We start from the raw sequence: 17,690 nt of genomic DNA on the forward strand, positions 1-17,690 counted from the left end.
CCGCGAACGGAACTCGACGAGATGGAGTTTTTCCTGGTCGGTGCGCTTGACAGAGGAAGCCGTGTCCCCGTCTGGAGGAGCACAAGGAACGGCCCGCGAGAGCGTGCTCCGGCTGAAATACTTTTTCACGATATTACCGGATAAATGGTATTAGCCCGGAGACAGGACGCTCCGGGAAAGAAAAGCTGAACGAGGGATACACAAGGAACGCGGAGAAGCAGCAGCTGAGGAGGCGCTGAATTATTCCTTTACGTCTTTCGATATCGACGTTCGCTCGAGCTACCCCGCGTTTACTCTCGGCGTCGCTTACCGGCGAAAGAAATGCAAGTCAGGGAATTGCATTATGCACGTATCGTCGCTGGGCTGGATTGATTCGTTTCTTCGTGTTATTAAGAAGTTCCTCCGTGCCTTTGAAATATGCACCGCTATTCCGCTGTATTATTCAATTGGACTCGAGTACGTTTCTTTATATCGTACACATATTCGCCGTTCGATTTTACGTTTCCATCTATCTACAACTTTTCCCATTTCGCATTTCGAACAGGCTGCCACGTTTTATAAACACACATGCAAACCGAATCTTTCGATCGGTATTCGCGTTAAATTAATTACGTCTCACTTGAACGTGTCCATTCGCTGAAGTTAGCAGCGGCTGTTAATTAAAAAAACTGGTGGAATCGTGGAAAGGATGGAGTCGCGCGTCCCCGTGCATTAGCCTTAAGTGGGCTCGTTTAATTACTATCGCGGCTTATGCGCCTGTAAACCGGCCCTAAAGGACGATAGCCGGACTCGATTCGACTCGCAAGCCGACTCTTCGACTCGACTCTCTCGCTTGGCTTTCCGCGGCACCAAGAGGACAACGTTCCCGAGCAGGACGAAAACTCGAGGGCACAGAAGACAGAGAGCACATTTCTTGTCATAGCCCGTTGGAAGGATGGTGGAAGGGCGCTAACCGTCCCCACCACGCCTGCTTTGGTGCCCGGAGGAGCAACCGGGCAACCGAGCAACCGAGGCATGCGAGCATGCAACCAGACGAATACCTACCTACTCGTGAAGAAGAGTGTTCCTCTGTCGAACCGCTCGGCCGTGGATGCTACCGGGCTCCGCGGGATCGGCTCGATCGGTATTCGACGTCCTAGCTCGATGACATATATGGCGTAAAGTCAGAGAAGGAAAGAAAAGAGAGAGAGAGAGAGAGTAGACAGTGTGTAACAGAAAGGAAAAAGGAGAAACTGAGAGATGAGAAAGAAAGATCGGAGGAACGATAAGTTAATAGATAAAGGATCGGTTCGAAAACGCTGTCGAGTGGAATCGTCGAGCGTTTTCGGTGGACCGTCGGGAATGCAGCGGCGATAGTTCGAGGCTCGAACGCTTAATTGCTAATTGAAAATTCTTGGTGGCGCGGAGATACGCGGTGGACGGTCGTCTAAAATATACGGCGCATAAGTAGCGGTAATGAGTTGTAATTTTTGCGAAACGACCAGAGCTTGTGAGCTCGAGTAGAGGGAGTCCACGATTCTTTCTGTATAACGCAGGAAGAGTATGCGACCGCCATTAAGCCGGCTGAATACGTTATCTGTAGTAATTGTAACAGTTTAATCGCGCGCGGTTGGATTTACTGTTAATGTTCCTGGTTATCGCGAACCACCGTACTCCTTTCGTTTTCCTTCGCTTCCAATGAAAGCTTCCCTCTTAGGTCCAGTCCTATCTCGATCTCCAGTTTTCGAGTTTCTTTCTTTGTACAGAGTGGATGTACATAGGTATGTACGTTGGTCAGAAAAATAGTCCGCTACATCGGCCGTGACCGTTCTCCACGAGAAGTCAAACGCTCGTTGCTCTCGCGCGCGTGCGTTCACGGGCGCCTGCCCGCGTCCTTACGAACCGTGAACTCACGGAGAGGAGAAATTACAGCCGTGGAATGGCAGAGAACGACGCCGACCGATAAATTCAGGCCGCGTAAACGCGGGTATTAATCATTGGCCAGAGTTCTACTTATCTCGATCATTGTATAACTTAATTCTCGGTTCTCGCGAGGGAAGTTACGAGGAGTTATACATGCCCGGAATCAACGATGACTTTCTATAAATTTCGTTGCAGATAAAAGACGACTGCCGCCATGGAAGATTTCCATAATTTTTTGGTCAGCCATTGCGCGATGCCACAGTAGAGGTATGCTTCGGGAATTTCGATCACTCGCAGCTGCGCGCACTTTCTTCGTCGGCAGATGTTTCTTCGCTGTCCCTCGATGACCGCAGTCGCGTGTCTATGTGTTTTTGTGTCACACTTTCCGTCCCCTCGTTTCGCCTACTATTTCTTACGTGCGTTGGGTGCTCTGCCACCCTTTGGTCTTTGGGCGTACAGGGTGACCGGTTTCGAATGGAGTTTTCCCGCTTGATACGAAGCTCGTTGGAACGCAAAGCGCATTCTAACCCTTCGTGGGTCAATTTAGTTCCTCGGTTTCCCGCGCGGGCCAATTTATGGAAGTTTGGGACAGATATATTGCCGATCATAAATTCGGGACCACTCCTTGGCGGACCGAAAAAGCGGGCAGTTTTATGGCTTTTTACGAGGCTCGAACGTTCTAAACAGCCCTATCAAGAAACGTGAAGTATCGCTTATTTCATTAGGATCGCTGATTTATTCTAATTGAAGCAATTAATTCGGTTTTGGAGGCGGTCTCATATTCGAAACGTTTTTTAACTTCCTAACAGCAAACTCACTGAATCTTTCGTCTTGGATTTACATTTTATTTCTCTACTTTTTGCCCTTCTTTTTCAATAGAGCACGCCTTCTCAGCTGCTAATTAGTTAAGTACGTTAGATACCGCATCCGAAAGAACAATTTCATTTTAACCAGTGAAATGATTTATTTCGGTCATTCAAAAGGTATCTGAGTGGAATAAGTAAACCCCAAAAAGCACCATTTTGCGGTGCGCAAATTTAACAATCTCCAAGAAAATAGTTAAAGAACAATGTTCACAACCATCGTAGCTTTTCTCTACTTTTTAAATTACACGGTTAATGAGCATAACTTGCAAGCATCTCAAACGTCAATCTTATACTTCCAAGATTGACTTGTCATTTTGCACAAAGGGAAAGCTACGAATGGGCCGATCGTCCGGCAATAAGATAGCAGCGGCAATAAAAGCTCGCTCTCGTTACCGGTTAATTACGCATAAATAATTGACGGAGCAATAATAAAGTTTCGCGAGGCGAGCCACGGCGAGTAATTTCGTCTGATTAATTTAAAATGCGGACGGTCCGGGAACGGGCTCATTATCGGCTCATCCGCTGATAAGCGTGCTTAACGATCGGGATGAGATGCGGTTGAAAAAAAATGTTCAACCCCGTTGCTCCGTTGGCCGGCTTTAACCAGAGACGAGGCGTGTCAACGGGGTCCCATGGTATTATTATGAGCGAAGTCTCCGGGGCCAGCTCGTAGCCCCCAGCGTGGAACAGAGACGGAGAAACGGTAGAAAAAGGAGGATAAAGAAGGATCAGAGAGTCGACACGCCCCGCGACTCGTTCCTGAGTAGAAGCTGCGCTTGCAAAGAGTTGATTAAAGTCACCGGTCCTCTGCAACTTGTATTTTCGACCTCTCGAACCCTGTAGAGGCTGGATCCGATTCAATGTTCCGCGAAACTGCTTTGTAATCGATCGAGAGACGCTCGAGTCCCGTGGTGTACGTTTTCTTCCGGTTGTGTGTCAGCGGATGGCGCGCGGACGGACAGTCAGGGATCCACCTTTTTCGATCTCGTGTATAATAATATTTGCCCATAGCCGGGACGATGCTCCCTTAATAAATCGAATTATCGAACATTTATCTCGGTTCGTTAAAAGTCGATTTAGTCGCCGTGGTACCCGTCACAAACGAGTCGTCTCATACATACTTATATAAGAAACGACCGAACGTTGATACCAACTGTGATCCTTCTGCCATCCGATGATCCATCCTTTCGAAGAGAAGAGAGATCTCCCTTGCTGTTCTAGCGGAATCGCTCGCAGCGGAACGTTTTCTTGGAATAACCTTCTTTGTTCCCGATGAACTTTGTGCAACTTTCTACCTTTCGTGCCTTGGTTAATGCTGTTCAAATATACCGGGGTTGTCTGTCTTTTTCTACTTGTTCCTTTTTTCCATCTCTCGTTACTCGAGAGAAAAATTCCGCCGTTACATCTGGTTTCCGTTCCTCCGGCTGTTGCCTCGGAATTTCCTTCGTAGTCGGCGAGCTGGTCGGTCGTAAGGGTCGTAATTAATACCGCCTCGACGATCGTTGCGACGTAGCCGGATTAACGTCGGCGTTTCTACTCGGCCGGCTATTCGAAAGTTCCTTTACAAAGGCTGCAAAATCATTTCTACGAGTTATTATGATGTTACCCGTAGCTGGCGCGCCAGCACCGGTCCCCCGGTTCCATCGCGACGATGTATATGCAAGAGGGATATGGCGGTGTAACCGACTGTACCTTGGTCGCATAATCAGCAAGCCTCGACGGCTACGCGACGGCGGGCAGCGCGCGGCGGATAGCGCACGTGTGAAATATGCATTCGCTTCGCGAGACAATGCGAGCCGGACACTAAATTCTCAATCGCGATAACTAAACTAAGCGGCAACAGTCGCGTACACGCAATCGTACACGCGAATATAAAGTTCACGTGCCGATGTCGCTTGTAATTGAAGATACGATTCTTCGAGAGGGACTGCTCCGCTCGAATTCCGCTTTCGATTAAACGTCTTCCCTCCTTTCCGTAGCTTCGTAGCTGTCTTTCAAAATTCCCACGAAATCATTTAGTATCTTTTTTCCTCCGAAGAATTATTCCCTCCAAGTTCTTTCCCAGCTTCTTCAACAAAGCCGAGGTAAAATTTTAAAGGGAAAACGAGAGAAGAGGAACCGAGAAGAAAGTAGAAAAGTGGAAGGAAACCGAGTCTCGCATGTCGCACGCGTTAAACCGTGATCCCCTTGACGAAACACACGGAGCGTGTGTCCCGGGCCCTCTAATCGGTCTGCTCCGTTTTACAAAAGACCGCACGAATCCTCCATTTGCTACGGCAAAAAGGGGCAACGGCTATCTCTCGGATGCATCGATGCAACTGTGGGGGGACGATTTCGACTAACGATGCCTTCCGCTCATTGGTCTTAATCTGAGCCACGAATCACAATCGGCCTCCTCTTCCTAACATGGCCTCGGCCACGACGGTGGAGCACCAGTCTTCTCTCGCGTGTGCCGTTGCCGGCAGATAGTGCAAACAGAAATTCCGTTATACTGCATAAAGCATCGGACCACTCTAGCCTTGGCACGGGGGAGGGAAGAAGGTTGGCAGGCATGCGAGCTGCATTCTCCCGGCTGCTTAACTCGCTGCTAGCGAGCGAGTTAGCGAGCTGCTAAACGAACGAGCGAACCGACGAAAGAAATGTTCAAAGAATAAGCGGCTACCTTCTTCTCTCATCCCTTCTTCCCTTCCCTTCTTCTTTCTCTCTTCTACCCGTATTTTATCGTCCCTAATTCATTGTTTCCTACGCCACGATCTTTTAGCTTTATGCTTCGCCATTATGGTTTATTCTCCGCGGCGAGTTCGCTTCCTCGGCACGACGGACCGCGGATATCCTTACGCGCTCGCTCGTTTTCTCCTTTCGCATCCCCTCGTTCGCATCGTGTTTGTTAGTTTTTTCCGGACGGCGGACTTCTAACGCACAGCCTGCGCACGAGCTTTACGACTATCGCGTCTCCTCTCTCGTCTCTCCCTTTTTCACGTTCTTCTTCTCTTCGTATTTTTATCGTCTAATCGGTTTCCTTTGTCAGATATATGCGTATTTGAAACTGTATGTCCGTCTATCCGTTGTTCCGGGTGGACGCTAACGGATTGTTATTCGGAATTGGAACGTTTGATCGAAATATTTGACCTATCTCGGATTTTTAGTCTCCGTATACCTCAGACTCTTTCGTAGAGAGTTTAATATTCCAAATAGCGTTCCGCAGGCTGAATATCGGTCGTGCGGAACTTTTCTCTAAAAACAAGACCGGTTCGGCGAAAGAATCGACCGACTGAATGACAGTACGTAGGAGAACTGTAATCCGCGGATATTTCCGCAACTCGTAAACTTGTTCTCTCCAAACCTAATATTCGAAATGGATAGCAGCGACGAAAGTACCTAACCAATCAAATTCCACATATCGAAGGGATTCAGTCTTGATGCTCGTTCAGTTTATACCTCGATCAAAGGCGGCATTTGGCTTTGCAAAGAGCAGCGGTAACCGGTATACACAGCCGAGAGTCTAAAAATCACTGGTCACGTTTTTTCTGCTCGCCGGCAGCTTGAATATTCAACGAAATGTCCATCGCGCCCTTTGGCTTTGGCTCCACCCTCCAGTTCTAGCGCATGTTCTTAATCATGTTCCTCGTTGCATTGGTTTTTTACAGCTCGTATCGGCCTCTACTTCGATCGATCTGCTACACGATCGACCAACAACGCACGATCGATGTGTCTAAACCGACCAGCCCAGTGGTTTCAATTCGCTCTCATAATTCTCCGTGATTCTTTTTTTCGCGCACGGTAGTCGCAACAGGTTGCGCGATATCGCCGATTTTTCCACGCCCCGTGAAATTATAGCTCGGTGATTCCCGGCCTAGCGATCCTTTCAACGTTGGAAGCTGAAACGATGCGCAGCACTGCTTCGTGATATGTTGTTAAGGGCTTGTTAATTACAAAAGTGGCCGAACAGGATCAGCGGACGGGCAGTAGCGAGGTAATGGCGGTGGGGATTCAACCGTGTGAGGTGTTCTGATAAAGAGAAAGAGCTATTTTCCATCCAGAGTAGCCCAACGTCAGCTGTAAATACTTAATACTCCGATAAGGGAAGTAATTGAACCGAGTAAATACGTTTCTAAGCATCCGACTAAAGATACACGACTCGATCACTCCAGGTCAAATTTATACGCGGCATTTGCAATTCATATTTCAGTAGTTGTGTCTCCGTGTCGCACGCGTATGCTAAGTGTCCCTGACGTTACTTTCGCGTGGAGGTCTCTCTTGCTTTGTAGTTGGACTGAGGTGTTTCGCGAATGAATTTAATCGGAAACCTGTTTCTCGAGTCTGGAAAAATTGTTTAGGCTTACTTCTATTAAAGTAAAGGAATGCACGGCATTAAAGATTAGGTTGAATTCCTTTAACCCTCTACGTACAACAACGCCATGTTACTTCAAAGTTACGCATTTTTCAGAAATTATTTCGTTTCATCTTTGTATTGCCGCTTTATCGTCAAGCAGTTTAATCGTAACAGTGATTCTTAAATCTTCCATAAAACCAAGAGAAAAATTGTAGCCAGTGGAATAGCAGAATCTCGATTATTCATGCTCTACATAGCATGACACACCTCTTAATACGAGAGAAGATTATTTTCTTCAATTTCTGTTCTTGCGTCTGGACTTTTTCCTACAAGAAAGCATCCATGAATTTTCCATTAATCGGTGTTCTGATAATCAAGATTCTATCGTGATCTTTTTCCCATGCAAAAAGAAGAATCCTGTTATAGAAGGCTGATAATTTGTTTCAAGCATTGAATCTTCATGTTACCACATTTAAATCGTTCTGTACTTTATTCCACGCGATTAAATTCTCACAAGACAAATATCCAAGAAAATACTGAAACTTTCTCAGCCAATTTCGCGTACACACTGCTGGATTATGCAGACACTGTTTTCTTGGTCCGAGCGTGGCAATTATTAACGCGTAATGAGAATTCCGGAGGGCATTAAGTAAAACCGCAACGCAAGGGTGTGCGAGATCGTTTCGCGTCTTCCATAATTCGCGTAATCGCGTTTGCCGCGCCGTGACACATATTCGCGTTACTCATAACATCGTGGCAGCTTTGCGTCATATCTGTTGCGCATCGGTGGAATTGCCGGCCGATTCTCGCGCCTTGATTACACGCAGATTACGCGCAATCATAGACAGCGATAGCTCTACTACCCGACACGGTTACATATCAATGCGAATTGCATTCCGCGCGGCTGAAATCTTGCCGACCGACATCGAGTCCCTGGCATTTCGGCCGATCTATCGATTCCTTCCATGTTCGTTCTATTAAATTGTTCTCCTGATCTTTTAGCTGATAGCTGCGGGTAAAAATTTCGAAACAATCCACCTACATACTGTTACGCTTGTTACACGTTGCTCTTGTCCGCTGTAATATAGAAAATTTATTTTGACGCTTGTACAGCCAATCAAAATGTTTACGGTTGATAGACAACCAAAATGTTTACGGTTGATAGGCAACTGGGCACCTCGCGCGTTCTATTAAATAGATTTATTTTTACATATTCCTGAAATTGTTAGTTACTCTTCTTATAAGTACAAGTACAGTTTTTAATAATTTTATTTTTAAATATTTATTCATGCACGCTGTTCTCGATTATAAATATGTTATAAAGATGTCTTTCTTCTTGGTGTTGGGACAATCGAAATTTCACTTCTTAGTGTAAAAAAAGCAGTGAGAGCGAACGGAGATACTGTCACAATTGCCTAAAACTGTATTTCAGTTGTCCAACAAATATAGAGATATATTTGAAGGTTCGATACTAAAAGTCTTGTTCTGAAATTTGTATTTTGAAGACGCGAATCAACGCGGTTTTGAACGTGGAAAATATAAAAGTATCCAGCATACAAAGTTGCTAAGGAAATTTATATCCGAAATTAATCATCGGAAATTAACCCGATTGCCTGCACGAAGGATTAACTCTATCTACGTTAATTCATTGTTGATACATCATTGCCAATTCATCGATACTGAACCGTGGCTAACTCGAAAAGAAAACTTCCTAGGAGCTCGTTTAATTTAATTATCGAGGGTCGATCGAGAGCATACAAGTTCCTGCTTTATGTAAATGCTCAGGGTGGTGTACGCGAACTAAATTTTCCGGTCAGTGCTATTTCTTCGACCGAATCGAATGGCGATGGTCGTGGATACTAAGATCCCAAAATACGAAGTAGTATAAGGTCAGAGGAACTTTACATATTAACGAAGATAAATTTACTGTGAAAACATTCAGAACGTCTCTTTCAATTGCCTATTATTGTTCGTATCGTTGAACTCGGGTATTACGGTGAGAAATCAATTATGTCATTGAGAAGCGGCGTCTCTCTTACTTCTATTCATTTCCCATTCGCCTTTGTAATGAGAACGATCAAAGACTCCGGAACGAAGAACGCCGTCCGTACGGTCTTCTACCAAACTATCTGATTTCTATTACAATGAGGCGGCCATTACTTATTCCGTTGATGTAACGGTAACGAAACGTGATGACAGTGTAAACAGACGTGACTCGATTAGCATAAGGTATTGTTTCGTAATGAAATTTTCTCTTTCTTCTCGAAAACCGGAAGTTTGCGTACATTTACGGCTTTGTTCGACCGCGGCGAGAGCAAATATTCAATGATTGTCATTTAAGAGGTGCGTTTAAAATATGAAACGCCGTCGATCGCAGGGAAACGGGACTGCAAGAATAACACAGAAAATAAGAAGGTGTTAAAAACATAAAAATAGAGCATTTTATTGTTTTCAGTCACAGGTTTTTATTCTAATGTTATCTTTCACGTCGTCGAGAGTAGTTTGCAAGTGGACAGAAAAGAAGAATAAAACACAGAGGAGTCGCTTGCGAGGAAAGCTGAAGGAGATTGTTTTACGTTTGTACATTGTGTTTGAATTATTTATAGCAGATTTTGCTTTAGTTTTCTTGCGTGACGCGCATCTTTTTGAATCCGACCGTCGCAGGCTTTCAGTGAAAAACATCGACCTTTCTTTTACGGAATTTAATATACCTCGCTCTTGGAGCCTAGTCGAATGACGTTCGAGTACGGATAACATCTATAAAGGAATAAAAGAAAAAAAAAAAATAAAACAAAGGCGGACCGTCGAATTCAAGCAGAGACCTCGCGTGGCACGCGATTTTCTTCGATTCGAACGACGTACGCAAGAAACCACGCGACGCCTCCCGTTCAACGTTTCCGGACGAAATAAATAAGATATGTATAGAGTTTGCACGCATTAATACTTTACAAAAGATAGAAGATACAAAAAAGAAATCGCCCACGTGTCAGCGTTTATCGCCGTAACGCGCAAAGCTGTCTCGTAGCTGGGAAAGAAGTTTGCCGGTCTAAGTACAATTAAATACACATTGGATTAACGCTACGATTAGAGGAGGAAGTGGTATCACTGTGTCAGCTCGGCGAGGTGAACGTGCCCTGGTTGGAAACTCGAACGACACAGAGCGACTCGAAACTCGTCGATCACCGATTTACGATCGCTTGCGCGAGATTTTATTCGAGGATTTTTGCGTTCACCTCGATCGACTTGAAATCGTTTTCGAACTGTTCACGATCGACTTGAAATCGTTTTCGAACCGTTCACGATCGACAATTTACGGGCACGAAATGATTACACGTCGATGATTTATTTCTTTTTCTCGCGATCGTTCGAATTATCCATTCGATCCCACAAATCGAAGTTGAAGCGTGTATCGTTCGACAACGACCGAGATGTATTCCACAGATTTTCGCATTTCGATTATCCTTCGTACGATATGACGCGCGCAGGCTCTTAGTAAAGGTAAATCCACATGGCACGCCGTGAGCATAGCTCCATGTGCCGCGGTGTGTATCCCGGAGAATACACACGCTGACGGTACGCGAGAGTATCTCTCGTCCGACGAGATCTTTCACGCACTGTTAACCCTAAATTAACCGTGAGCTTGATCAATCGGGGAACAGTCTTGGTAGACGCAGAAGACGGGAACGTATTTACAACGACTTTAGGCTATCTAGCAAACTCACTGACTTCGCTGCAATGTACAGACACTGGAACGCTAAGTCTCGTATATCCCCGTAATCACGAGGGAAGCACCTTAAATATTATAATCACACACTCTCTCTCTCTTTCCCTCTTCCTCTTCCTCCTTCTCTTTTTTCTTATTCTCCGTTTCTTCACCATTTTCTTTTCTCTCTATTTACAACAGCACACACTCTCTGATCCCTCATCGACGCACTTCGTTCCTTTTCTTCGTTTATAATTACGTTTCTCATTCTTTTTTTTAAACATTTATACAGATAAACATTCACGAAGTATTTACACTCTATACGCACATCCTATATGCCACCGTATTGCACCGTAGATAAACGCACTGTGGCGAAGTCGCGCACCGATATATCTCAACTTCCTTCTCCCTTTTCTTCGCTCGCGTCCCGTTTGAATTCGTGGCGACGCCCACTCCCACAGTCCACCGGAAGAATAACGCATACGAACGCGGCTATCCACGCATATACACATTCACACGAACGCACGAACACTAGAGAACGAAACCACAGAGAGCTCATATGTGCACGGAGACGGTACGCGATCCGTTCGATGTCCTGTTGTTGTGCTGCCGTCGGACCGGCGGCGGCTGCCTCGTCCTCTGCGTGGTCCTCTGATTGTTCGGTACGTCCGGCAACGCGAACCGAAGTTTCTCCCAGAATAGCTTGTCACCCCACTGCAAGTACGTGTTCGTCTTCAGGTATAGCCTAATGTCTGGGTCGAGGTCTCGCTGATGAACATCGCCCACTAGCACCAGGATCAGTCGACGTCTTCGATCGCGCAACACTTGATGATGCGCCGATTTGAAATCGAACCGACACCACTCGGACTTGATGAAGTTTTCGGACAGGACCATTATGGTTCTCCTCGAGGATTCTACCGCTTGAACTATGGTGTCTGCTATGAAGCTTCCGACAGGAAAGTCCCGGTAGTGCAGACACAATTTATAGGAAGGATTCCCCATCTCTAAGACAGGCGCCAATTCCTCGGCAACAAACGCCTCGTCTTTAGAACTGTAACTGACGAAAGCGTCGAACAGTTTGTCTCGATCGTCCCGATCCACTTCGTGGTTTCGATAGAATATCCTCACACCGAATCTCGAGTGGAACCATACGCGAAGTTCTTGACGGAACACGAATCCCAACATACAGAGGAGGACTACCAATAGAGAGCCAACTAACGTAGCAACCAAAAGTGGAAGATAGTCCTGTAGCACTTGTTTCTCGATGATAGTCTTGGTATAGTTGCGGTGCACGTCGTTGTCGATGCTACTAGCCCCCGTACACACGCTATCGTTGCTTCTCTCGCGATCGTTGTTCGCCACGGAAAACCCGAACTCGTTGTCCGCGAACACCTCGTTACCGAACGCCTCGAACTCCGTCACGTTGTACACGCAGCGCAACGCGGACGCGTCCGTCACGCGAACGTTCGGCTCGCGGATCCACTCGCGGTAACTTTGAAGGTAGTCACACTCACAGGACCATGGATTTCCAGACAAACTGATTTCGATGGAACCGGGTAAAGTCCACACGGCTAGAGTCGTCAGCCGATTGCTCTCCAATCGAAGAATGCGTAACGATCGAAGAGAAGAGAAGGTGTCGTTGCCTATCGATACGATTCGATTGCGATGCAAGTAGAGAAGTTTCAGAGCGTCCAGTCCCTCGAACTCGTGTCCCTTCAGCTCTCGAATCTTGTTGTCTTGTAGGTGAAGATCCTCCAAGTCTCTGAGACCGTTGAACGATCGATTTTGCACGATCTCGATGTTGGAGGAATTGAGGAACAGCACTTTGAGCTTCTTACGACCGATGAAAGCGTGACTGGACACCCCGCGCAGGTCGTTCCCGTCCAAATAGAGCCGCGTCGCGTCCATCGGTATCTGTTCGGGCAACTTGCTCACGTGTCCGCCATTCGAACAGTCCACTACGTTCGCCGACCACGATTGATCGTGGTAACACGTGCAGTTCAAAGGGCACGTCATTTCGCAGTCACAGGCGTCGAAGTCGCAACAGTGGCACAGGGCGAAGCAGTGTGTATCGTATTTGCAGAGAAACTGCGAATGAGATGCCTCGACCAAAGGTACGAACGCGTGTTCTCGATCGTACAGAAGTTTGCAGTAAATACTCTCCAGATCCATGACTCGCGGTTGCACTCGAGTCTGGTTCTGTCTGTTGACGCGTTGCAACCACTCCATGGTACAGTCGCACAGGTACTGGTTGTCGCCGATGTAAAATTCTGGCAGCGGCTTTTCCGGTGGCACGGCGCTGATACGCAACGCGTACGGTTCCAAGTTACGTATCTGGTTTCCTTTCAACTCGACCGTCGTCAGGTTGGGCTTCTTGAAAAACGAATAACTCTGCACCTTGGAGATCTGGTTGTCGTTGAGGTAGAGCCTCTCCACGCTCATTGGTATCGCGTTTCCGGTGATCTCGGTGAGCTTGTTCTCGCTCGCGTCGAAGATGCTCAGCTGTAACTGGCTCTCGATCTCGAAGTAGTTGCCCAGCTCTCGTATCTCGTTCGAGTGGATGTCGAGCCATTGCAATCCGGTTGGTATCATCGCGTAGTCGAACCATCTGAGTTTATTGTCGCTGACGTTGAGCCAAACGAGATTCGGCAGATTGGTGAAAAGACCGGCGATGTCCGTCAGTTGATTACCGTCCAAACGGATCGCTTGGAGGTTGAGATTCTCGTCGAAAGTGCCGGGTTCGATGTACTGTATACGATTCATCGCGAGATTTAATATCTTGAGCTCCTTGATACGATCGAAAACACCCTTGGTAAGATTCCCAATATGATTTTCGGTTAATCGAAGCCCGTAAAGCTGGACCACGTGGTCGAACGTGCCGGTCGGTATCTCCGAAATGAGATTCTCGCCGAGGTCGAGAGTTCGCAGAAGGGGAGTGGCTTTCAACGCGTCCGGAACGGACTTAAGCTGGTTACGGTTCAGGTGAAACTCTTGCAGGGACGAGGCGTTTCTCAGGGAGCTGGGGTGGATCGTGTGCAGCCTGTTGTTGTCCAAGGAAAGCAGATTCAGCACGTAAAGACCGCTGAGCGTGGTCGCGTCGATAACAGTTAGCAAATTATAGCTGAGCAACAGGGTGTGAAGATTATAGAGCGCGGAGAACGTGTTCTCCGGTAGAGTTTCCAAGAGATTCTCCTGTAACCGGAGAATCTGTAAGCTGTACAGGTCGCGAAACACGGTCGGATCTAGTCGAGCGATACGATTGTTAGATAGATCGAGCACCACTAAACGTACCAAACCACTGAAAGTAGCCGCGTTCACCCACTCTGCGGTCAACTCGTTATGAGAAAGATCGAGCACCAACAACTGCGTCAGTTCACTGAACAAACCGGGCGGTAACACGTTCAACGTGTTGTTCCTCAAATGAATCTCCTGGATGTTCCTCGCGTCGCTGAAGAGTTCGGGTGGCAAGCTAGCGAGCCGATTGTCCGCGAGCCTCAAGATGGCTAACGAGGAGAAGCCTTCGAACGCGCGGTCCGCCATGAAACTGATGGCGTTGCATCGGAGGTCGAGACTGTGCAGCCGCGTTAAACCGGAGAACGCGGCAGTCGGCAGTGATTCGATGCTGTTGTTACTTAAATCCAATTCCTTCAAGTTCGACAGACACCTGGATGCTCCGTTGAACCGAAAACTCATCACCTCGCGCAATCGATTTCTCGTCAAGTTTAAAATTTCCAGATTGACCAGGGGACACAGCGCACCCTCCGGTATACTCCACATGTTATTCTCGCCGAGATCCAATTTCTCCAATTGCCTCAACTCGTCCGTGAACGCTCCGGCCGACACGTCCAGTGCCATCGCCGACCAGTCGGTGTTGTGCGTCCTCACGGTCAAATTACGCAACTCCTTCAACCCTTTGAACGCGTCGTCCGACAGGTTACCGATCTTGCAGTACTCGATTACCAGCTCGCGCAGCTCGACCAACGGCCTGAAGCTGCCGGCGCTCAGCGAGCTCTGGTAGAACAACGCGTCGCTGCATTCCAGCCGCAGACGGACCGTATGTTGTGGTTGTATCACGCTAAAGTTGGTGTTCTCCAGCTCGCTGTTGATCGTTCTCAGGCGACAGACCAACGAGACGTCATCCTCGGTGTCACCGGTCGCGACCCACTTGCACTCATCCGGCGCTTTGTACCGGAGCGCTTTGCTGAGAGACGCGCCGAGGACACCGAATATCGTGCCCAGTAATATGGCGAAGAACGCAGGACTGCCCCGCATCTTTCCGCCCGTTCTCTTAATCTTCCATCAAATCTCTCTCGAGAGAAAAAGCGAGAGAGCTCACAGAGAGTGTCCCCACGGCGACCTCCTCTATCTGTCGCGAAACCGGCCGCGATCCATTTAAGTCACGGACCCACCGATCTCTACCTCACATCACCCATGTCACTCCTGGTGTTTCGCCTTTCTTCTGGGACCTCGCATAATAAGGGACGCTGCTAGACTTGCCGCGTTTACCTTCCGCGAGCTAAAATTTCTCCTAGATATTTATATTTTTACGTTCGCCTTGCAGTGTACGATAAGCTTTATAATCCTGGAGATTTCATTCTAGAGTACCACGAAAGACGTATTTATCCTGAATCGTTGGTTGTTGTCGGCACACTGTGCGAAACGTGACGCGCGTGGGTTCACCGACCTCTCGAGATTATCGATACTATATACTCGTCGAACCAGAGGATAAAAATCGTTGAGCGACGAACGAAAAGTCACGGATGTTTGATACACGGTGTATACGGCTCCGGTAAGACCCACGGTTCTCCGAGGACTGGTTGGCAAGTTGTAAGGCCCGAAGTGGCACCGCTACCCTTGCCCCTCCGCCTACCCTTGCCTGTTTCTCTTCGCCTCCCTTCCCCTCTCAGCTGTCCTTCCTTCCCCCACCTTTACACCTTCTCTCCTCGTCGTCGTCGTCGTCGTCCGTAGCCGGGGCCCGACGTTCTGGCAAGCCTATAAAAACAAGACAGGTACACTCTCTGGGCCCTTACAGTGGCTCCTCAGCATCTGCAGCCTCCATCCACCACGTCCACTTCGTTTCCTCGTCCCACTCTGTGGGATTCTGTTAGCTCGAACCTCGTTCCACGCGCGTTTCGTATCCTCCTCGTTCCCCTCCTCGTCCCGGTGTTCCCCACGGCTCCTGCCTCCTTCTCTCGCTCTTCCTTTCGTCTTTTTCTCTCTATCGTTGTGCCGGCCGTATTGCCGAGTTCGATTCGTCCGTGAAACCTTGCCTCACCGTCATCTGTTCTCACATCGTTTCTACGATTCTGTCACGACGAATGAAACCTCGAAAAAGAATGTTTGCTCAATGCCTTTGTGCGAATCCCGTTCCCATTCGCATTCCAGTTGTCGCGAGTCCACACGGCTAGTATTTTGCAACTAGTCTCCCTTTTCCCTCTTCTCCTTTTCTCTTTTGCGCCAGCTTTCGCGCGCGCCTCTTTCTCTACCTGTCGATTTATAATCTACGCGAGTGGCTGCTGTCTGTGTATCGGATGTGTGTTACACGCTGGGATACATTGTTCTTTCGTCCGGATCACGCAGGATTTTCGCGCAATTGAAAATTCCCTGCCTGTCCAGTGTAAGCGAGAGTTAGTCGTGGATACTAATCCCGAGAAGAAGCTACGCGTGAATTGCAGATGCGCGCGCGTATTTTTATTAGTATCCCTCGAAGCGTGGGGGAACTTCGTTCCAGGGGATCTCGTAAAATCTTCAATGATCGTCCAAGTAACGAGAAATAATGGAACTATAGAGAAAAGAGCATCGTCCACGTGGTATATAAGAAAAGAAGGACGAAGAAAAGAAAAACAAAGAGACAAAAAGATGTGGAAGGGTTGAGAAGCGTGTGTTACGTTGAATGGGGTGCGTGTGGCTCTTTTGGTAAAAGTAACAAGTGAAATACTTTCCTTTCACGGGGCGTTTTCCGCTTCGTCATTATTAGCTTTATGGTCTGTTTGGGATTCGCGCATTCCCGGGTCCCCATTGAGTGTAAAACGATCGGCCGCATTGTGTCAGGAATCGTGTGTTAGGGACACGTCAAGTGGTTGCCCACAGAGGAAGAGAGCGAGGGAGCGAGAGAGAGAGAGAGAGAGAGAGAGAAGTGCGCCTCCTTTCAGAAAACAGTGCTCGGTAGCTTCCATCTCCCGTCGTTGAAAAGTGATTTGTTACCTTTACCTGGGCCAAAGTAGGGGCCCAGCATTGGCAGGCTTCCCTCTCGAATACGTCGTCGTTCCACCGGTTGATTTACTCATCGAAATTCAAATAAGAGGATACATCATTTTCATTGGCCCAATAAAAGTATCATTAGTAAAATGAATACTGGCTGTCCGCTCGCGATTCGTTCCAGTTGCAGCCTACAGTGTATCCTTTGCCTCGTTTTATTTCGGATCTCTGGGAAAGGATTTATCGAAGCTCTTGCGAAAGCTTCGTCAAGTACGACATCAAGTACTTTCAGGTATTCCACGGGGGAAAACGAGAGTCGAACAGGACTCGTAATTGCGGGGTGGCCACAACGAAATAACGGATAGTGCTCACTGTCATTAATAGCAGCGGGGGAAAATAAATCGTACTGTGGAAGTGAATCTCGCAGTCGGTATATTTTATCGTCCGGTTTCATTGATCCTTATTACAAGATCTTTACCAAGGCCGCGGGCTTAAATCGGTATAATATTTCACCTTTCCGCAGCGGTCGTCTCTCCTGCCGCGGTAATATCGTCGATGGCCTGCGTTTTAGTCATCGGGTATCCGGTGTTTCGCCAATTAATCGCGTATCACACGTCTCACCGGCGAAAGTGTGACGAATATTTTGGCGCCTCTCTTTTTCTCCCCGCCGTGTCGCCTCTCATTTACA

General features: G+C 47.6%; 2 protein-coding genes across 2 annotated transcripts in view; one reads left to right on the plus strand and one right to left on the minus strand.

The window, feature by feature from the left end:
• LOC132909181 (lysine-specific histone demethylase 1A) overlaps positions 1 to 17,690 on the plus strand; it is a 101,269-nt gene that overhangs the window by 32,971 nt on the left and 50,608 nt on the right. The window lies entirely within an intron of this gene.
• On the minus strand, positions 10,378 to 15,704 carry LOC132909173 (toll-like receptor Tollo). The gene has a single exon (XM_060963832.1). It carries the CDS (start codon positions 15,074 to 15,076, stop codon positions 11,360 to 11,362), a length of 3,717 nt encoding a protein of 1,238 aa, XP_060819815.1. The 5' UTR covers positions 15,077 to 15,704; the 3' UTR covers positions 10,378 to 11,359.

Source organism: Bombus pascuorum, chromosome 7, assembly GCF_905332965.1.
Source record: "Bombus pascuorum chromosome 7, iyBomPasc1.1, whole genome shotgun sequence".
Taxonomy (NCBI): domain Eukaryota; kingdom Metazoa; phylum Arthropoda; class Insecta; order Hymenoptera; family Apidae; genus Bombus; species Bombus pascuorum.

Bases quoted from the DNA above. Each gene is read 5' to 3' on its own strand.
- LOC132909173 (XM_060963832.1), bottom strand. From the start codon at position 15,076: ATGCGGGGCAGTCCTGCGTTCTTCGCCATATTACTGGGCACGATATTC.